Source organism: Papaver somniferum, chromosome 4 (assembly GCF_003573695.1).
Source record: "Papaver somniferum cultivar HN1 chromosome 4, ASM357369v1, whole genome shotgun sequence".
Taxonomy (NCBI): Eukaryota; Viridiplantae; Streptophyta; class Magnoliopsida; order Ranunculales; family Papaveraceae; genus Papaver; species Papaver somniferum.
Window position 1 is genome coordinate 105,411,151 of NC_039361.1, and position 22,858 is coordinate 105,434,008.

The window sequence follows — 22,858 nt, forward strand, 5'->3', positions numbered from 1 at the left end:
GTTATGCAATTCCAAAAAATTTATAATAAAACTTCCATTTTTTTTGCTGCCAATTTTGAATTTTCTTATACCTATAAAAATGAAGTAGGTAATGAATTCCAAAATGTGACTGATTTTTGCAGTGCAGTAGAAGTATTGGTCTTATTCTTGATTATGCTGATGATGCATGTGAAAATATGCTGTAGATATTTTGGTGGTGGTGGCAAAGGAATAAGAAGTTCTGGCCTTTTGTCATCTTGGATGGAGGTATCTACAATTAAGATTACAGAAGAAGGCCCCAATTATTTGGAAACTACTATCTCCATCCCGGTGACCTATCTTATAACTAAATTTAGTTATAAGGCAGGTCATTTAATAGTGGGATGGAGGGAGGGAGTATGTTTTTGTCATCTTCGTACTTGGTGTTAATTTGTTTGTTATCTTATGCTCTCACAATGTGGTTGTGATCAGTTTGGCTGCACTTGCTTGTAGAGTCGAGCTCACTGTACTAGTTACCTGTAATGGTTAAGTTTCATATTGCCCAGCCGCCGGGGGACCGACAGACACCAGCAATTGTCCAACAAAATTTTGTCCTAAAGATTCCATTCCATTGATTATCAGCAGATCAAAGCAGAAGTGCCAGGTTGTAGCGCTAGAGCTTGGCCTTTCACGGCAGTTCAGGTAACCGGGGTTGGCCTTATCTTAAGCCGAATGGACGCATTGACAGAAGAAGATTAATCGATTCATACCACGATATGGAATTTACGCAGTAAGAAGAAACTGGTATGCGAAAAATTGAATTGCTATTAAGTACAAAATGAGCCGAAAAAACCCAAAACCAAATCAACAAAATGAAATTATAATGAAACTTTTCTATGCTCTAAACTTTCTTTTCTACTAAAACTTAAGACTTACATCTTTCGTTTATGACTTCTTTTTTTACCATTGCGAGTATTTTTACTACGCACCACATACGATAAAACTAAAATGTAAACCACATCCTATTTTGTCCCATTTTTTGTATGTGTGGCAGATTACAAAGTAAACTAACAAATTTTTCAGACTAGAGGTCTTTTTTCTTCGTCATCTTCTGTGAGGGTCTTCTTCTCATTGTCATAAGACTTCATTGGAATTGGAGAAGGTTTGTAAGTGGGGATTTTGTTTTCAGGCAACATTTTCAATACAATTCCCATGGCTATAAGAATGAGTCCTGTTCCGTGTTGCTCAGTTAGCGGCTTCGTAAATATCAGATATGATAACAGTAGTGTTACAGCTTTCCTTGCTGTCGTGATCTGTGGGGTTTGAAAAAGTAATAATAAAATGAAAATCTGGAATCTTTATATCAATTTCATATATAAACAATGGGTATGTGTATTTATATGATATAAAAAATGTAAGACAAATAATGGATTTAGTAACGTACCATAGCAGTCGTGGCAGCTCCAAAGATTGCAATGAGAGACAGAACAGATACCTGACCAATGAAGGTGGCCATTGCTTCGAACACCAATACTCCATATACGTATGGATGCTGTAGTCAAGATAAAGAAGTAGAAATTCAACAAAAGATCTAAGAGTTCAATCTATTTTTAATTGTATTTAAAAAGAAGAATAGAAAGACGGTTAATAAAGAATTAAAGATAATCTACTAAGTGAAGGTATCATCTTTGTTAAGCAGAAAATGTCAACATAGTGTAAGAATGAAAAAGTGACACTGTATCAGGGAAATCACCGGCATGGCAGAATACCTTATAAATTACTCATATGCATTGGAAGAATGGAAAAGAATTGTCAACTTAATAGAAAAAATGGCAAGTTGCCTTTAGGATTCCGCAGTTGGCACGTTACGCGACTCGACTTTAAATGGAGTGTTAAATGAAGTGCAAGAAGTACCTTTTAATGCAATAAAATAACAACCTAGGAACTGCAAACAGATCTTAACAGGTAAGCAGTATCCATTAAACAAAAATTACCAAGTAAACTTAATGAAATTCATTAATGATGATCCAATCTGGTATCAGAAGTTCTTGACTTTTATCACACTAAGAAAAGAGAAATGCAAGAAAAGTACTTATGAATGGATGGCAGTGGTACTGAATATTGATCTTTACGTTACCTCATAACACGCATTCCAGGCTTTAAAGATTTCTCCGGTTAAAAGCATAGGTGGAATCAAGAAAGGTAACCCAACAACAGTTGAGCAAAATAACATCTCCGTCTGCATAAATTGAGAGAACAAAGGGGATAAAGTTAGAATCCTTTTTATCCATACAGCGCAAAAATGGCGCAAACAAATTCACTGCACACATTTACCGCTTTAACTGTTTCACATTCGCAATCAGAATATGGTTAAAGTTGTAACTAAATTATCCACAAAAGAGCTTTTTCTTTCCGGGTGAAAAGTAAGTAAGAATTCACATTTTACACTAAACCTTCTCCATGATTTTCAGTTAAAGTGAAAACGCAGTAACGGAAACGCAAGAGCACGATAATTACCTGAGATGTTTCAGGATTCATAGTGAAAATTGCTTCTTGCAAATTACCCAAAAACGCATCCATAATCAAAGCACCAGAAACCATAATAACCCCAAGCATACTGAAATTCGGGGACGTATTAGCATCGGCTAATGTAAACATTATCAACCCAATGACAAGAAGTATAGCTGCAATGTATTCATGAGGTGGGTATTTCCGTCTAAGACCCGGGATGAAAGCTCCCATTATCATCACAGGCAATACCTGAATTCCACCAATGCAGTAACAAAATTAGTGCAACCACAAACACACAACCTCAATACCAAATTCAACAAATCACTACATTATAGTCCAAACTAGTCATTTTCGGCTAACTGGAACGATTCAACGCAATCCGAATTAGGTTTCAAAACACTACTTCTACGAAATTTCAACCATGAGAAAAAATCTAGTCAACTAGTCCTATAGTCAAATACCATGAAAATTGAATCAAACATTAACAAAATTGGGCAAAAAATTTTCACCCCCAAAATAAAAAATGGAGTGCTATTACTTGTTAGTGATTAGTGAATGAAATTTTTACCTTGGTTGATTTGAACATAAGTTGAGCTGGGTAATTAAGCCAAGCTAAAGAACCCTTAGTTAATCCATGAGAACCCATAAGAACAGCTGATAATTTCCAATAAGTCTTCCATGGATTCACCATATGTTTTGTTGTAAACCCTTGTAATCGAAGTAGTACCAAATAAACAAACCCTTGAACAAATGTGAAGTACCATCCATAGCTGAATTGAAGCCTATTATACACATATTCCTGCAAAAACAGAGCAGAAAAAGAAAAATATACTAAAAATTAATGGCGGACAAAACAAGGATTTATGAGAGAAACCCAGAGATAAAAAAACAAGAAACAAGAAATGGGGTGATTACCTCACAGATGCCATTAACAAGATACCCAAAGAAAAACCCAGAAGAACAAATAAGAAATTGTTGCCAAATTGGTCTACTTGTTAAATTAATCCCAAACAGAGTCCGTATTTGTTCTTCGTTCTTCATTTTTGCTTACCCCCCTCTCTCTATAAACTTTCTTTATTAAAATTGAAAAATCTTGGGGTCTTTGTAAAAGAAGATGAGGAGGATTCTTTCTTTCTTTCTTTCTTCTTGGTTACTACTATTGCATGGAAAGAAGAAAAGTGAAAAGGGGGTTGATTGATCAAACAGAGAAGGAAGGTATTTTGATTTTCAGAGGCTGAGACACCATTTTTCTCTTTCTTCTTTTTGGGTTTTGGCGGAGACTTGTCTAAACTTAGACACAGAGGAGGAGAATTATAAAGAGGGATGGCTGAGGCTGCTGGTGCTGGTTAATAGGGAGAGTCACGATGTACGGAGGAGGAGGAGTAGGACCATTAAAGTGAATCGGGTAGTACACGTTTACCATATTTTTATGTTTTTATTATTCATGAATTACCTCGAGATATTTGCTTTGCTGTCTGTAATTGATTGATATTTATGCTGTGTATTAAATTATGGGTAATATTTTTGTTTGGTGGGTGAAAATTAAGAAATGGTAATAATTAATTTGGTAATAATTTTTCAAAACGATTTTTAAAACCAGAAAAGTCAGCTATTTATGAATTAAAAACAGAAACAAATTTGTATCCAAACGCGTTAATTATCTTTAAAATACATGACATGATAGCCTGAAATTACATTTATTAAAAAAGAACCCAGATAACATTTCTAAGCAACTATCACTTAAATAAGTTTAGAGCAAACAATATAATAAGGATCTAAGTTATTCTCACCTCATGTCCTTGTAAAAGAGGAGTCGCAAAACGCAATTACGATAGAACCAGACGTATCAATGTCTACTTATCCTTGTATCATTTCTCACGCACGAAAGAGAGTGTATGTAAATGGGATGAAACCATAATAGGTTGTTTGGATACCAGAAGTGTACTTGTGCTTCTAAACTTCAAGAAATTACTTTCCAAAAGCTGAGAAGTTGTGGAAATGTGGGGTGGAAACATCCTCCCATAGCAGGACATTGCTGTAGCACAGCCCCAGTTATTTGCGGAAACGGCAGTGATCCGGTGCCGCAAGCCTGCAATGACGTAGACAGATTTGAGATTTTTTGGGATGACCAGATCATCCAGATGGTAATAAGTTGCAAGGTGAGGCCAAATGCTTTGCCCATGTTCTTCCCCTGCTGCACATGAAGAACTCTAGCATTTGTCGTTACGGCAGGAGAGAAACTCTCTGTCATCGGAAATTAGTTGCGCAGAAAATTTAATGAGAAACTGAAATGATCTTGCCACATGGCTAGCTAAGGTTCGCCATCTGTCATCAAAGGGGAAAGCTTACTTGTAAAAGAAGAGCAAGTCTTATAAATCCCGTTGGACGAAAGCAACAAAGATTCTTGCGGAAGAGCAGGTTGTCGTGGAGCTCAGAATAATCATCAGTCTCCCAGCAACACTGATTCTGAGCAGTCGCACCATGAAAATCACGACATGTGACAGGCTTTCTTGTACTTGTTTGCATAATGCGAAAATTGAACTTGTCGTTCAAATCTGTAAGCCATGGCAATATCTATCTACGTTTCAAATCGTCAATATTTGGCCCTCATTCAATATCATATCGTACTAGCAGGAGTAGCGATCATCGCCTAAAAATGATTACGTAATGTTATGGCGTGCTCACTGCAGAGATTAGCACATACACTTCAGTGATGTAAGTGACGTTTGTATATGAAATTGATTAATTAGTTTTATGTAGGCCTGTCAATGGAAGAATATCCGTCGGATATTCAGAAATCCGATATCCGACAGGTTAAGAATTATCGGATATTCGATATCCGATAATATCCTATAGGATATCAAAATCAGATATCGATTCCGATAGGCTAAGCTATCGGATATCGTATATTTATCCGATAATATCCGGTTAAGAAAAAAAATGTTAAAAACCCTTTAAAACATGTTCATAATTGAAATTTAAGTTTAATTTTTCAAACATTTCATATCGGATGTTTGTATCGGATATCGTATATTAGGGTAAATCACAAATAAATCATAAATATGGTTAGGCTAAATCATAAATGAATCCATGTTCTATCGGATATCGGATATTAACCAAACGGATAGAGTCTAATCCGATTCCGATAGGTTAAGGAAGAAATATCCGACAAATATCTGTATCCGATATCCGATAAAACGGATAAAATCCTATAAAATCCCGAATACTCGGAAACGGATTTCGGATATCGGACATATATTGACAAGCCTAGTTTTATGATTTAGACGTATTTCAATCCAAACTTGCATTTTCAAAGCTCCACGAAAAGGAACAATCAACTCAACTTTTGCACCAAATAAAGTAACAATTCAACGTTATTCAGTTTGGTGTTATAAATAAGTTCGTAAAATGAATCTGTGCAAATATATATTCACAAATCTCATAATTTGTGGTCGGGCCGAGCAAACCTGAATTGAATGAAGAGGATTGTACTCATAATGCGATCGCTCACAAGTCGTCATGAATGAGAAGAATACTCCATAACTTCCAAAGTGGTGTAAATGATACAGCTAATTAATTGAGATTAGTGAAGATACAAACAAAACTAAAACCCTAAATAAAATCCGAAAGAGATTTGTGAGGATACAAACAAAAGTAATTAAATCAAACGAAAAATGGGTCATATGACCAAAACCCATAATGTATGGGAGTAGTAGGACAAGCAAAATATGTGTCGGGGTGAAAAAGACACAAAAAATTTAGTCACATATACCCTTAACTTTAAGTTTTGTTCTTTATCATATTTTTTTTTTGATAAAATAGGAATTTAGTGATTAACCAGAAATATTGTTTTGATTTTGGGCTAAAAGATCACAAATGTCTTGCCCAAAATTATCAAACTTATGCATATTAGCTGCTAAAGCTCTGACATTTGTGTTAGAATAATTCAGGACGACTTATAGAAGCAGAAAAATCAGCTTTTTATGAAGCAAAAGCAGAAGTCAGAAACAAATTTGTATCCAAACGGGCTATAGACAGAACCAGGATTCTATGTCCGGGTGGGCTAATAAAAAATCCTGGCTAAATTGGGACCTATGGATTTCTTCATCCACCCAATAGAGAATGATAAGGGGTGTCTAAAATATTGTAAAAATACTAAACTAATCCTTAAAGAAACCTTAATTATTCTAACACAAATACAAATACAAAAACAAAATCATAACTTAATTAACAAATACAAAAATCATTAATCAAAACTTAATTTATTTTTCAATTTCCATCAAAACCAAAACTAAATCTTAATCAATCACAAATAACAATTAAAATCTTCTTTCGTTGTTTGTAAAAAGAAAACCCAAAAACAGACAATTCAAGTGATTGAGTTAAATCGCTTTAAACCATTCCTTCTAAGAAATACTCTACAATGATTTACCTCTAAATCTTGAAATTTCACTCATCAAGTTTTCTGAAAATCCACCCAGAATCGGTTTATATGTTCAGCACAGTAATCCGATTGTAATCTTAATAGGATTTTAATGTGAACCTACATAAACCGATTATGGGTTGATGTGATGAACATCAACTATAATCGGATTACATTAATACACATATAAACCGATTCAGGATTCCTGTTCGGATCATTTTGGACCACATGTAATCCGACTGTTTAGTTAAAAATCTATGTACCCTTTTCTTCCAATAATCGGATTACATTATCCTCCATATAAACCGATTCTGAAAAAGCTGCAACAAACTAACTCCAGAATCAGACTCTATAAATGAATAAGAAGTACGATTTTGTTACAAATTTCTATAAATGAGCCCAAGTTCCCCAAAAAAAGAAAACCACTTTCATTCATTAAGGTTGGTTCAAGTTTGCAAAATACAATATAAGAAAGCGACAAAATATAAGCATCCGACAGATCAAATTTTTAACATAAGGAAAATACTCATTCCAACAAATGGAGACCATCGAATTGATCCGGCCCGATCAATTCCTCCCATCGCCTCATGTTGGGATCGTATTTTTTTAGCCACTCCTTGGTGAGCTCCGAGACCTCATGAAACCCATCTAGCGGTGGTAATGAACAATCATCACGTACTCTAAGACCGACATAATGTATGTTGTTATGGTTGAATAAAAAAATTCTCCGATCCTTAAGCGATTCATCCCAAATGGTGTATTTTGGCGCGTATGTATAACATGATCCCTTACCAAATAGATGAACAACGCAACGCAATTTCCAAACGATCTTCACTTGAATGACGGCCTAAAACTAAGGCGCATTTAATCTCTATTCCCTTGTCTATAAACCACTTTGCATCATTTCTATCTTGCCATTCCAAATCGGTGAAATAGTGGGAAGAGGTATCAGGACGCAATAGAGATACAACTTTGGGTTGATCTTCTTCAAACGCCACAACAATCTTTAACAAATATCAACAAGCTGATGATTCAAAATCGGTTTATATGTTACAGTCGATTAAATCGATTTCTCATAATCGGTTTATATGTGCAACTATAAAGACCGATTAAAGATTTGTCTAAAAAATTTTAAAGTCCAAAATCGGTTCACGTCTCGTGTCATATAATCCGATTGTTGTTCACGTTTTTTCCTGGAACTTTAAAATCAGATTACATATACACGAAAATAAACCGATTGTCGACTTACGTGATTGGAAGTCCTAGTGTACTATGTACACTAGTACTTGTTTAAGCTTAACAATGAAGACTTATGTAGTTATGTTTATGGAAGACTTATGTAGTTATGTTTATGGTTTGTTTTTTTAAGTTATTAAGAACTTAAGTAAGTAGTTTATTTAAACTTTAAAACATGTGTGTGTGAATGATTATGGAATATAAAGCGGATTTAAGCGGGTTTAAACCCAAACCCGCCCGACCCGTAACGGACGGGTAACAAAACTCGCCCGCTGTTTGTGGGTGCGGGGTTGGTTATGAAAATAAAAACCCGTTGTTTATGGGTGCGGAGTTGGTATTAGCTAAAACCCGACCCGCCCGACACATGTGCAACCCTAATTCAGCATAATGGATCATAGTGATGAAATATGACTTGCATGATAAACAAAACACATTCATCCAATGAAAATAAATAAACTTTGAATAGAATTATATTCGCTTCTTTATATGATTTTCGAGCATCGTTATTCAGTTTGATGCCATAAAAACACTATTAGCTGCCAACACCATATCCTGGAAAGCTGAATACAATCATCCGGGCATGAAAAAAGCATCCTTGCTAGTTCGCTAGTGACTCATGGACGCAAAGATAAAACCCTCGTCTCTTGTTCAAATAAAAAAAGAAAGATAAAGCCCTTGAAACTGGAAAACGATATGTAAATAAATCAAATTAAGTTGCCCCGATAGCACAATCAGGGGATGTAGCTCAGATGGTAGAGCGCTCGCTTAGCATGCGAGAGGTATGGGGATCGATGCCCCACTTCTCCAATCTTTTTTCTTTTTTTTTTTTTCTTTTTTTCTTATCGCGTTAGTGATGTTCAACCGTGAATATTCTCAAACATAGGGCTGGTATAGGCTTAATGCATCCAACAACCAGTAGTATGACGCACGCCGAGTCTCAAATTCAAGTGTGCACCGCGAATGAGTGATATTTTCAATAGAATCCACAATACAGTGAGCATAGTCATAACTAGGATATATGCACCACTTGTCTCCGGTACGTGGGTGAGGAGTGACCTTTATTCGATAAGCAATCAGATCATACATATTAAAGTTATCACTCTGCATGTCCTGCTTCATTCTAAGTGTCGCTTTGTTTTCTTCAATCAACCCCATTTTCATGTCATTGAACAGCTTCAGTGATTCTTCAATTGGCCTATCACGCCACGGACTGTTCCTTTTGTTTTCCCTGGACACTTTTATTTCTTCTGCACTCGGGTGATCAACATAAGCATGACCCTTCTTGATCAGCTCTACAGCATAATCATACAGAACTTGAAAATAGTCACTGGTGTACGTTATCTTGAAAGGTTCCCACCCCATCCATTGCACAATTTCCCTAATATGTTCTATATATTCATTCTTTTCAGCAGCAGGGTTCGTATCATCATACCTGAGGTAGCAACATCCACCCCTCTCTTTTGCTAGGCCAAAATTAACAAACATAGCCTTTGCATGGCCTATATGCAAGTACCCATTTGGCTCAGGAGGGAAGCGGGTGAAGACTCTGCCGCTGGTCACTTCAATATGCTTCTGCAGCATCTCCTTTGTATTGCAGGCTCTTAAAACAGGGCGATCGCTAAAGAATACCTCTGTATGCACCTTTAGATTTTCCTCTGGCCCGGGGAATATAGTAAAGGGGTTGATTTCTTCTTCAGGAGTCTGCACAGCTACCACTTTCACATCTTCTTTAGAAACTTTATCCTTTTTCTTCTTTGCAGGCTTTTCATCATCTGCAGCGGTCCTCTCACCCAGCAATCCATATAGTTTGTCATCAATCACTTTCTTCACAATCTGTGTATCAGCCCATGGATGCGTAGCTCGAATTTTCCCAAATAGTTCACCAACATTAAACCGGTAGCGCATCTCCAAGATGACATCCCTTTTCTCTTCAAAAACCATGGAGACAGTGTCTTCAATTTCCTCCAACGAAACTTCTATTCCTACACCACAAGCCTCTTCAAATTCATTCAGCTGAAGGTTCTCAGAACCCAGGCGTCCAAGATATGCATGAGCTGCCTCTAACTGAGCAGGGGACTTGATCTTCAGTGACACTATGTATTCCAGCAGAGTAGGTCGATGTACAAGTGCATTAGCAGGGAATTTTGTAGCAACTGTGTACAAAAGATTTCCAACGGCTTTGCTACATCCATGATCAGTCACTGCTGCCTCCTGGATTACCGCTTTTAGGTTCGCAGTAACCTTGTTATTAGCAACAGTGTTGTTCGCAGTTTTTGCATCCAATCCTATTCTTAAAAACAGATCTACAATTTCCTCGCGGTTATTAGCCATATTTTATACTGATGAATAGATTGAATTGAACTCGTAGAGCAAAGTATGTATATGTATAGAGAACATAACTTGGACAAATAACAAATAAGGAAATTCCTAATTGAAGTTGGTATCCGAACAGCGATACTGCAGTATACTCTGTCGATATTTCATCATACTTTAGATTTTTATTTTATTTTTTCATTCCAGTGATTTCTTTAGATTGGGGGGATTTGATGATCCAAGGAAAAACAGGCAAGGTATGAAACTCACTGTTTTAAACAGATTTTTCTTCACAACAAAATAACACTATGCATTGATTCTTCTGCTAAAGTGAATCTTTTGTCCTTCAAAAAATACTGAAACATTGTTTAAAACAATGTAGTTACAGATCAAAAATGGCAAACAAAATATGGTCGTGCCCAAGTCTGTAAACCTTGTCTTGGGTATGTGAAGAAACACGTGTACTCGTTGCCGTCATTTATTCGGAGTAGCTGTAGACGTTGCAGTCTCAACAGAAAAATTGCATACAAGAATTTGTAACCACAAATCTTCGTAGATGGGATAGAAAGAGATGCGGTTAAATTTGGCAGACACATGTTTGTAGAATATTCTAGAAAAGAAGAAGACAGTGCCACTTTTTTTGAGTACTATTTGTATCATCCTGTGCACAGCATTTGAGTTCAAATCTAAACTTGTTTCATTCTTCAAGTTGTTGTGGTTATTTGTCTCCACTGGAGTTGCAGAATGCCAGAAACCCATGTATATAACTATATGTTGTGGATCTTATATATATAGACATAAAAATGAGTAACTTACTACTGAATGCCGAGAAAAAGGTATTGTTACACGAGTTGCCGCCGATTGTACGTATCTTCAGGGACGAATACCGGTTGTAGACTCATTTGAGTTGGGACTTGAGGTTGGGTCATCGCGATATTTCCATGATTATCAGTATTGACAGGGGTCCCCATTTGGTTCCTGTCTTTGATTGAAGATATGTTGAGGTAATATAGAACCCCAAAGGTAACGCTTATAAGACCCAATATTGCGCCTTTTGCAAATATCCAAGGCCTAAGAACTTCATAACAAAAGTCAACAGAGTACATCTCATCCATAGTGTGTCGGTCATTCAAAATTGATCCTGCAAGTAACTGAATAGAAGCTAGAGTAGACATCAACCTGCAATAATTTCCACAATTCGTCCATTATAAGTTGACACCAACATGTATGACAGCTCATATTGAATGCAGAAAAAAGTAACAACAAGCATAGGACGTCACAAGGATTGAACTTCAAAACAGCATCACATTCCAAAGAAGTAATATATTCTTGTCCTAAATGCAGACCAGGATAAGTAACTTCTGTAGTCGTTCATGTGAATCCATAGCATTATAGAGGATGAAGAATACACGCATCACTGACAAATGAAGAATGATTAAGTGTCAATTACCAGGAAAAGACAGCGCAGAATGTAACCCAAGCACTAGATAGTCTGTTACAACACATACAGCCAGCTGAAGCATTAATAATTCCCTGAGCAACTATAAGAACCACAAATGCAGTCAATCCGAGGGCGTAAGCTGGGGTCCTTGGGTATGCACATTTGCCAGGTCCGAAAAAATTAATCTCAGATTCCTGCGAAGTTAAACATTATTCAATCACTTAAACCACATCCCAAACACAAAATACACTATGGATATAATACTCTACTACCAATCAAATAACAGCCGTACAGAAAAACTACAAAATAAATGGGTAATGAATCTTATGGAGAAATATCAATACCTTGATCCTCTTAGATTCTGCAGCGAAACCTAGTGCAGCAGCTGTGACCCCCAGAAAACATACTCCAATACATATCAGTAGGACCCTCTTCTCCATATCTTCTACAAGTTCCTGAAAAGTGGCGTGTTTCACTACATTACATGATAGAGATCTAAGTACAAGAAAACACTTGAACTATTTTGCAAACAGACTACTTAAAAGTATCAACCGTGACATTTCATATTTTCAAAGAGGTAACCAAAGCATATATATTATACATGAAGTTGAATACCCATGACCCAAGATCGAAACAACTCGTCTACTACACCCTAATTTTACCAATTAGAGAACAAAATTCAGAACATCGAATACCTCAAATTCTATCACCCACCAAAGTATTCTATTGTAATCCATCATGCTCAAAATATACAGATTTGGGTTTAATTTGCTTATCTATAGCCTCTCTCTAACATCAAGCATCAATCACAGGGGGAAAAAAAGACAATCAAAATGAGATAACAGCAACAACAACCTGAGAAAGGGAAAGTGTCTGAAAACATAATTTCAACAAGAAATGCAAACATAACAAAAATTTACAGAAGGAAAGGGAGAATTTTATACCCAATAGTAGAAGTTGTTGAAGTTGAGGGCTTTTCAGAAGCTGATCACTGCTCAAGTAGGTCTAGGGTTCAATGGAGATGGAAGATGTACAGACACACACTTCAACACAATACAGTGAGATGGAGATAGAGCAAGAAATGGAAGTACTGAATCTACTGATATCAGAGATTAATGTTGGTTTGTATATCACAAATTCACAAGTTCTAAAGTTGGGAAAACTCAATTGGAAGATACTGGAAAAGTGTTCCACTGTTTACAGAGGAGAAGTGATAAATGCTTCAGTGTGGTCAATTCGGACTTGACTTTTATGATGACAGCTCATGAAGTTTCCTTGAAACTCAATTTTCAATGATAAAAAAGTCTGAAAAGTTTTTAGTCCCACTATGGAAATTTGAATTACCTCCTCCAACCCTAGTTAGCAATTCGGGATTCGGCAAACGTACGGAACGGCAAACGTACGAGTATTGTACGGTTTTGTAAAATTCAGATTCGGTTCAAAATTCGGTTAACGGGACGTGATTCGTCATTAGTTCGGAACGGCATATATACGTGTATAATTCGATTTATAAATGTGAGTTCGGCTCTGAAAATTCGGTATCTATATATAACAAATAATTTGTATTTATAAGGTCATAGACCAATTTTTATGCATATGTGTGAGTTATTTAAGGAAAAATAAACTCAATATGATGATATTAATAATATATACAACATTAGTTATCTAAAAGGACGTCGTATGGTGGTTTAGATGCTTGGTTAGTGAGTTTGAGATCTCTCTCACCTTCACCTTCAAATCTCTTCAGTCGTTTTTGTTTCATAAAAATTACAACACGTCTAATATTCGGTCGTGTATGTTCGGGAGGCAGTAAAGCCCAAAAAGTGGAGTCTTTGAAAAGTAAAAGCTAAAGAATTTATGGCGAATTAAGCGGACGTATCATTCGGGATACGTAAAATTCGTGAACGATTCGCGAATAATCCGGGAATGCCACATAATACGCGACTTGGGTTCGGAGTTGCAAACGTACGCGAATAAGACGGTAAAATTCGTGATACGGAAAAATTCGCGAATGATTCGCGAATCATTCGCGAACTTACTAACTAGGCCTCCAACTACCTCCAATGTAGTCAATTTCGTCCGTACCGGCCGATATATCGGCGATATTACCGGTATCGGACGCTGAGCGATACGGAAATCCTAATATCGCGATACGAATTTTTACCGATAATATCGTCCGATACGGGAAAAACGGTACATCGATTTATCGGCGATATTCGGCGATATTTGGCTTTTACAGTAATTTATGAGGGCATTTTCGGAATTCTATGAGAAAGGAAGAAATTTAATCCCTAAATCCCATCGATACGCAAAGGGAAGAGATTTAATTCAGGTAAATTTGTTTGCAGGTTCTTCTTCTCCATCTTAATTGATTCTATCTTAACAAAAGGTTGGTTTTCATCATTAACAAATTAGTTTCTCCATCTTAATTGATAGTTCCATTCTTGTTAGATCTAATCAATTTATGTGTGTTCTTTCTGTATGAAACTATCAAACCAACTGTACAGGTTCCTTTGGTATGAGTTTGGACTGTAGGTTGCTTTATAGTCATGTGAGTCATTCCACTGACTTCCACTAATCTAAGCAACGGTGTTTATATCTTTGTGGGTTAAATTGTAGCTTCTATCGTATTTGAATTTTCGGTATGAGTACTGTAGACAGTTTCTATGAGACTGAATATACAACAAACATAATCTGAAGACTTAATTGGTTCTACGTGCTTTGTTTGGTTATAGCCATTGAGTCCATCTGTTAAGTCTTAGATTTACCTCACACCTTGCCAACATTAGCATCAGTCACAGAATTTTGGGCCTCCATCTTTGGTGAATTGAGTTCACTCAAATTTTTTGCAGCAGATATTAAAACTGATCATGATATTGGTAAGTAAAGTTTCCTGTGTATCAATTGGTTTAATTGTCATGGACTCATGTAAAATGGGGATTAGTCAGTTGGTCATTTCTTTTTGAAGCACAATTAGTCATGATTTGCTGCATGATATTTCTCTAGCCAATCATTTTTTCTCAACATCCATTGGTTCATTGTTCCATATGATGTCATGTGCTAATGATCCAAATCAGTCTATGACCCAAAATCAAAATGATCATGGTATTGTTCTCTGTGCTGCCATCGCTACCTTTGATGGACCGGTGGTGAGTCAATCTAAACCTGTCTTCTCCTTTTCCCTGCATTTAGGGTCGCTAAATACTAAGTTATGTTCCAACACACTTGATTTATATTTGGCTTTTCTATTTGGTTCAATTTATAATGATGAACATCAAGATTCAATCTGTTTGATGTGTTTCATTTCATTTACTTATTATCCTTTCGTCTTTCAGTTGCATTCAAAGAAGCGAAATCGCATAAAGCAACAAAAATTGAATGATAGCGTCTTTATTCAATACAACAAGAAATTGGAACGTCGATACAAAGAAATCAGTCAATATAATGATGATCCGAAAGCTCATGATCCCATTTTTCTGGATGAGCGTGATGACAATGATGAATGGTTGGCTTTAGAGAATTTGGATGACTTGGTTGTACAAGGAGATAATGTTATTTTGGATGATTTGCAAGATATTTTTGGTGAAAAAGGTATGCCAGTTGTTGGTAAAAGTGCTTGTATCTCCCGACGCAAATCTACTTATCCAACTGACTCTGAATATAGTGGATATGATACTGATGACTTGATGTTGGACTCTAATTATGGACTACTTGGTGGAGATGATGGAGCTACGGAAGATTATGATATCTATGATGAATCGAATGATTTTGATTAAAATTGTAATGTCCATGTTTAATTATGTTTCCAGATTGTGAACTTTAAAGTTGTGAATTCTCCCATTTTTCCAATTTGAACTTCATACGACGACTCTTATGTTTTGAATGAACTTGTTTGTTTTTCTAAAATTGATGCATTTCAATGTTGTATAATTTTGTGTGAAACAATATAAATTATAGATATAAATTTAGAACCGATATCTCCCCGATATTTGAAACCGAGATCTCCCCGATACAATGTTGTACCAGTGTACCGGTCCTCAGCCGAGACAAACCGGTATCCGATATTGACTACATTGACTACCTCCCTTAACTCAACTCTGTCCTCAACTCACCCGTGCAAACGCACTCTTAGTATATTTTATTTATTCATGGACTTTTTTCTTTTTAAGAGGCCCAAATAAACCTAGCGGGATTGGGGTATACCCAGATTTATATGGACATAGTGTCGTTATTAAGGGGAGGCCAAATATGGGTGAAGTTACAATACTACCCTTACCATTTATAATTCTAATTACCCTAAATCAGTTTTATTCTTTTCATTCCATCTTCCTTCTTCTCTTCTTCTTCTCCTCTAAAACCATACCGGCTCTCCATCACACCACCATCAAAACTCGTCGATTAATTTGTCGTAATCGTCGATTCGAAAATTCCGATTAATCTTCAAACATGGAGCCACTACGGCCGAAACCTAGTCGTACGATAAACACAAATAGAAAACCCAACGAATACAACCCTGAAATTGCTTTGTTAGTTCAAAAGAAAGAGAAGAAAAAAACGGTTGAAGAAGAAGAAATCGAAGCTGCTGAAAAAAGAAAAATGACGCGATTAAGAAAGTAAGGGCCTATTTAAACTCACTCTAGTACTTCAATTTCATGTTTGCATGTCAAATTAGGTCAGAAAAATCGAATCTTTGAATTTGCAGTTATTTAGCCGGCAAGGTGTTTGTTTCACGACCTTGCCGAATTTTCATAGCTAGGTTTAGTCGGCAAGATCTTAGGTTGAAGATCTTGCCGACTGTTTAGTATCTGTAACTGCTACTTGTAGGGTCGGCAAGGCATTCAACCTATGACTCTGCTGGCGTCAGTTTTTTTTAGCCGGGTGGGCTATAAATTTTTACCTTGCCGGCTGTATTTCAATTTTTTAGTATCTCCTGATGCCTTGAATTTTGAAAGTCGGAATGGTATTTGAATACCACCCTGCCGACTTTATGTTATCCGACATTGTTTTTATTATAGAGCCTGCCAACTATTGATGTTCAAAACCTAGTGTTCAAGTTGTTATAAGCCGGCAGGTTATTGGAATAAGACCCTGCCAAATATACTTTACCCGGCATGTAGTTTAGATATCGACCCTTCCGACTTTTGTGTAGCCGACAAGGTTATATTTGTCGACCCCGCTGACTTAAGAATTTTTTCTTAATTGTTCTTGTTCAGGTTGCAAAAGGCAAAGAATAAAACTGCTTCTCCTCCTTCAAGACCTCCTCGTGTTGGTGAAAAACTCTTGACTGCAACACATCGATGGGAATTTGTTGAGTCGGGGACGCTCAAGATTCGTGTGCGGAATGATTCTCAACCACCATCGGAACCAAGTGATTCAGATAAAACTCCAGATGAAGACCAATCAATTCCATCTGGTAGAAGAGGTGATGATGATGATGTTGATGAAAGAACTCCGGATGTTGGAGGAGGTAACAATGATGATGATGATGGTGATCAGAACATGCTACCTATTAGAGGAGGTAATGATGATGATGATGATGTTAATGGAGATAAAGACAAGAATATCGAAGATGAAATTGTTGAAGAGGCAGTGGAAGAAGAAGAAGAAGAAGAAGAAGAAGGAGATGGAGAACAAACTCAAGCTAATGTTCAACAAACCCAAGCTTTAACTTCAACTGAAACCGGAAAGAAAAAGAGCGTTATCACTAAACCAGCTGATTCCCACATCCCTCCCCCTCACATGATGGTTAGACTGAAACCAGGTGAGCCTCCAAAGGGGACCCCAGCAGATGGTGGAGATGTCTTTTTGGATACAAAGACTCATGGGCATGTCAAATCCATAATACTATCGTAAGTAATCTCAATCCGTCTTTGTTTTTTGTTCAAGTGTATCTATCTTAAATTTGCGTCAAGTGTTTGTATTTCTTTTCATTTTGTTTTTTTGGTATTTAGGATCACAAGCATGTCATCTGTCTCATGAGGCTCCAAGCTTCATGTTAGTGACTAAGAATTGGGATCTTGAGGATGAATGTGACGAGGTGAAAGTGATTGTCAAGAACTCCGGGTTGTGGCCTGCGGTGGAGAGTTCGAATATTGAGCATGATAGAGTTACCGTATCTGCATTCTGTGAGAGGTTCTATGGAGAGACTGATACAATGTTATTTCCATTCGGTGAGATGACGATAACTCCCGATGATGCTCATCAAATTCTAGGCCTTGAGGTTGAGGGAAAAGCAATCAATGAGGGCTTCGATAATAAAATTTCTTGGGAGGGTATCTTCAAATTGAGCAAGAAATTGTTCGGTTGGAATCAGATTGAGACGGAGTCTATGCTTGTGATGAAGGATGGTCATCTAAGCAAGAAGTTTAATCTGAAGAATTTGAGGGACACATTATCTGGGACCAAGAAAATCTTTGATAAGGAAGGACGGGTAAACTCGGTGCGAATCAATGCTACCGCATCAGCTTATTTTCTATACGTCCTGGGCATGTATCTTCCCCGATAGTTCGGAAGTTTGGTCGACGTCAGGTATATGCAACTATTGGATCCCTTAGATCAGATGCATGAGTATTCTTTGGGTACTGCGGTGGTCGCCTTCTTGAACAATGAGTTGACAAAGGGTTCAAGGGTACTAACTGCGCAAGTTAACGGAAATATATGTCTCTTCCAAGTAATTTTATTGTCTAAATCATTTATATTTGCAAAATTATCGTAAGAAAAGATTCTTACTAAACTTTGTGTTTGCATAGGTTTGGATATATGAGCACTTCCCTACTTTGGTGAAAGCCAACTCCTATATCAAAGTGGATGAGAATGTTGCGATTAATAAGCCAAGAGGGCAAAGATACAATTTTAAGGGTGGTCAGGATAAGGAAATGCTGCAACAGCTTATCAAAATCCGAATCACCATCGACAAATTGACTGCGGATGAGGTGATATTTGATCAGTATCGAGATGCTAGAAACCAAGGTTTAATCCAAAGGAGAGATGATGTTGCATTATACTACGGACCCTTGTTGTACTCCCTTGTATTTTCAATGTACGATCCACATCGGGTAATGCGACAATTGGGTTATGTCCAAGAAGAACCCCATTTCGATGCTGAGCCGTTCTTTAATGTGTTAAGGGCTGACTGCACCACATCCCAAAAAACTATTAACGTCGCTTACGCTCTACCGCCAGTTAAAAGATCATTGGAACGAAAGACGTGGTCGTAAAGTCGATACGAGTCTTTTGGACGAGGTGATCGAAGGTCATAAAGCTAATGAGAAATACATGACGTGGTACTTGGGTTGGGCTCGTCCTACTGTGATTAGGGAAATGACTTTTGAAGAATTGGCTCGTAAGAAGAAGATGGCATCGAAAGACCCAACAACAAGTCTTAAGTTCTTTGTAAGTATTTTAGAGTTGCTCTTACTGTTATAAGATTGCATCATCAAATCATTCTATTAATTGTTTGTTGTTTAATTGAAAATAGAAGGAGCATTTGAAGACCTTTGTGAAGGTGTTGTGTTGCGAGAGAGACAGAGGAGAGCCGTTGTCGATTGAAGATCAAACCAAAAACATTGACTATGCTAGCAATGTTGACAATGAGGATGCCTATGAATTGTTCAAGCAAGCTGATACTGAAGTAAAGAGGGAAGAAAAATCCAGGAGGGAAGCACAAGCCAAGATGAATGCTGACAAAAAGAGGGGTCGTTCCCATGGTGGTGAATGTAGTAGTAGTGGTGGTGCTCCTAAACGGGTACGTGGTCGTGGTCGTGAATGAATGCATTCCTAGTTTATTTCTTTATGTTGTGGTAGACAAATATTAAGGTTAACAGTTGGACAAATGTTTTTTTTTAAGGTTTATGGGACATGTTTTCATATTTTGGACAAAAAGTGTTGGATTTCTAGTTGTTGAATGAACGGTTTGTTTAGCTATGGAAATGTTTCAATACCGCCGATATGATTTTTTTAAGTTTACATTGTTGACTACACCAGGGCCGGCATGGTTGTGAACTGTCAGACTGCCGGCCCTGACAACAGAAATTATGTGCATACCAGGGTCGACACGGTAAGCAGATTAATACCTTTCCGGCTATAAAACAACCGGCAATGTATTATGTTATCGACCCTGCCGACTATGTGTTGCAGAAAATATCTTCTCCTGTTTCCTAAAATCATCATAAGGTCGGCGTGGTTTTAAAATATGACCTTCCCAACTATGTAATAGCCGCCACGCTAGTGACCAAATACCATTTCAACGGATAAACAGAAGAAAATGACCTCCTGATGCTTAAAATCATAATAAGGTCGGCATGGTTATAAAATATTACCTCGCCGACTATACAGTAACCGGTACGCTAATGACTAAATACCATTCCGACGGTTATACAGAAGAAATGAACTCCTAATGCCAAAAATCATAATAAGGTCGGCAGGGTAAGAAAATAAAGACCTTGCCGGTCAGGCTTAGTCGGCATATTGGGAAATAAAATACGCACCGGCGAATTCAAATTTCAAATTTTTTGCAAGTACAATTGCATTGATTGACTTGTACTTAGGCACTATAACGGCCAAATTTGGGCACCATCGTATAAATACACTACTTCTCTCTACAAAACAACACACAACTATTTGCATATACTCTCCAAAGCTCATATCATCATACACTCCATCTAACTCACCCAATAGCTCTCTACATACAACAATGACTTCAGTTGATTCAAATGAAGATTTGGCAATCACCAAAGCGTGGTACGCCACTAGTCCAGAAGGGGCTATAAATAACGAATGGAATCTTCTATAAAACATGATTTATCACGGTTTTCATCTGTTATTTGAACCGTTATTTATTTAGTGTGACTCTTTATAAATGACAAACTGAGAACATTATTATATATGACGAAAAAAATATGTGATTCTAAGTCACAAATAGAAACTGTTATTTAGTGCCACGGCTATAGTATATGACATAGAATAACGGTTGATACCTGCAATAAAGGATGCTTTTAAGTACCACGGTTATTGTGTGTTAAATAAATTATCGGTTAATATCTCCCATAACGGAGGCATATTTATTCAGATCTTGTGAATCTGATCAGATTAAGATTTGGACTATCTAAAACTTATTCTGGACTTGAAACAAAAATTCTAAAAGAACCGTTGAAAATAATTTTTTATTAATTACCCAAAATAATATTCAAACAAATGGAATCTCTGGATACAATTTTTAAGATAAATTAATAATAAAAATGAGATCAAAATTAGTAATGAAACCAAAGATTAGCTATCGCGGCCCCTGCTTCCTCAGTTGGAAGTCCAGGTTGTGGAGTAACAAGGATGCTGCCAAGATACCACATTTATTAACAATCTTCATATACTTTTGCATTTTACCCACAATGATTGTACCTTCTTTCCCTATACTGCTAACTGATTGGTTCTGCCATTAGTTCATCGTGAGAATCTTCTTTAGACAGCCTAGATGCATAAACTCACTTCATGGCTCTTCCCCATCCACTGACATAACAATACAAAAGAGATTCTATTAGTTGATTTCCAACTAACATGAGACATAGAACTGAAGAGAGGTGTAGTTAACTAGTTGAAGTCTACTACTATTCCTGAGCCGATAAACATTTTAATGAAGTGGGATTCACATATACAGTTCCACATTTAGCATTTTACAAAACTTTCCCTTTTGACACATCCAGTTCAACAAGCACCACTTCAGAAAATCCTTCCAATGCTCATTCGGGATCAGTTTCAATCAAACCTACAACAATATAAATAAAAACAATAATATTGAAGTTCAAAGTAAAACATTCAACTTCAGCTCCTAGGAAAATAGTTCCAAAGGTACCGGCAAAATATCTGGTAATTAACTGTATAAAAAATTTGATAGTGAAATTTCAAGCAGTATCCGCGATATAATCCTAAACAATAATCTACACCCCTACTTTAGAAGGAAGTACCTTTAGAGCTGTAGTATTGGTTCTCAATATCAACATCTTGCTCCTCCGGTTCCTCCTCGGAGTATTCTTCGTCATCTTCACATACATCCAAGAAACATATCTTAAAAATGTTAAAGGAACTTGACAAATAAAGCACAACTCAAAATGCAGTAACCAGAGCATCCTTAACACATGAGTCTTTTTATTATCTTGTCTTTAAACTCCATACAACAAACCAAGACTGTCTATTAAAATTGATTGCAGGTAATATATTATAATGGTTCAGAATCTAATTCAAGAAGGAGAGCAAAGAAATCCGAACTGAGAGAACTATGTCCGCTAGCTGTAAACCAAGACAGAAATCCACTTCCACAGGGTTATACATGCAAGCCTCTTACCAGGCATCAGAAGGTGTGTGATTGGACGGGTAAAGGGGATGGACAATGTAGATTTCACCTTTCATCCTCCTCGGCTTGAAGCATAGGAGGAATCGCTCTCCAGGAAGCATATTTCTCTTCTTTGGTGCCCTGCATATCAACATTAACATGTATGTGTCAGCGCCACCTCTCAGACCATCCCAAGATTGTCCTTAAACAGACAGCTTCAGAAAATCCTTAAGAAGCAGCGAACATGAAACTCCCTGGCAAAGCATTTGAGATTGAATAATAGGTGTCCAGCTAAACTGGCACTAACCATGGATAGATATTTCCCCCCTAGGAAACCGCGTGCAGTAAACAAACTATTTTAGGCCACATGTTGAAATCGCGTGCAATTTGAATTACAGTTTATGCAGATGGGAACATTAAAACAACTGCGTCCCAGACACTTGTTCGAAGAAATGTGAAGTCAAATTTTCAATGTAAAACTTGATTCAATAGCATCTTGGTGAATAACACATATTATTCATTGAATCCTTTCACCTAAAGCCTATTTGAGAAAATTCAGCCCCCCTGCACTTTGCAAAATGAATGCACGTAAATTTGCTTAAGACTTTAGAACCCTTCTGCCATTTTATGTAAACCCTCAAATCTCCAAAATGGA

At 36.9% G+C, this 22,858-nt stretch overlaps 2 protein-coding genes, 1 non-coding gene and 1 pseudogene across 4 annotated transcripts; 1 reads left to right on the forward strand and 3 right to left on the reverse strand.

Moving 5' to 3' along the window:
* Nucleotides 1-804: 804 nt before the first annotated feature.
* LOC113276250 (UDP-galactose/UDP-glucose transporter 2-like) lies at nt 805-3,781 on the reverse strand. Its single transcript, XM_026525828.1, has 6 exons — nt 3,385-3,781; nt 3,038-3,268; nt 2,476-2,718; nt 2,096-2,197; nt 1,403-1,510; nt 805-1,271 (listed from the first exon to the last, which is right to left on the reverse strand). The coding sequence occupies exons 1-6, from the start codon at nt 3,508-3,510 to the stop codon at nt 1,038-1,040; spliced, it is 1,044 nt and encodes a 347-aa protein (XP_026381613.1). The 5' UTR covers nt 3,511-3,781; the 3' UTR covers nt 805-1,037.
* A 5,081-nt stretch (nt 3,782-8,862) lies between these two features.
* TRNAA-AGC lies at nt 8,863-8,935 on the forward strand. Its single transcript has one exon. It is a non-coding gene; the product is annotated as a tRNA-Ala (tRNA).
* LOC113272934 lies at nt 8,894-17,608 on the reverse strand (annotated as a pseudogene).
* Nucleotides 10,643-13,107, reverse strand: LOC113276251. Of its 2 annotated transcripts, none has more exons than XM_026525829.1 (4): nt 12,827-13,107; nt 12,227-12,337; nt 11,892-12,076; nt 10,643-11,620 (listed from the first exon to the last, which is right to left on the reverse strand). In XM_026525829.1, exons 2-4 carry the CDS (start codon nt 12,320-12,322, stop codon nt 11,284-11,286), a joined length of 618 nt encoding a protein of 205 aa, XP_026381614.1. In that variant the 5' UTR covers nt 12,323-12,337; nt 12,827-13,107; the 3' UTR covers nt 10,643-11,283. The 2 variants fall into 2 exon arrangements, with proteins under 2 accessions (XP_026381614.1, XP_026381615.1); XM_026525830.1 differs by having other exon boundaries at nt 12,227-12,357.
* Nucleotides 17,609-22,858: the final 5,250 nt, after the last annotated feature.

What these genes read in the sequence shown, in the direction of transcription:
- LOC113276250 (XM_026525828.1), bottom strand. Translation starts at nt 3,510, where the DNA reads ATGAAGAACGAAGAACAAATACGGACTCTGTTTGGGATTAATTTAACA. An exon ending in TTGTTAATGGCATCTGTGAG is followed by an intron (nt 3,269 to 3,384) that starts GTAATCACCCCA and finishes CTGTTTTTGCAG; the next exon opens with GAATATGTGTATAATAGGCT. An exon ending in GAGCTGCCACGACTGCTATG is followed by an intron (nt 1,272 to 1,402) that starts GTACGTTACTAA and finishes CAAACCCCACAG; the next exon opens with ATCACGACAGCAAGGAAAGC.
- LOC113276251 (XM_026525829.1), bottom strand. Translation starts at nt 12,322, where the DNA reads ATGGAGAAGAGGGTCCTACTGATATGTATTGGAGTATGTTTTCTGGGG. An exon ending in CAGAATCTAAGAGGATCAAG is followed by an intron (nt 12,077 to 12,226) that starts GTATTGATATTT and finishes TTAACTTCGCAG; the next exon opens with GAATCTGAGATTAATTTTTT. An exon ending in TTCTGCGCTGTCTTTTCCTG is followed by an intron (nt 11,621 to 11,891) that starts GTAATTGACACT and finishes AAATTATTGCAG; the next exon opens with GTTGATGTCTACTCTAGCTT.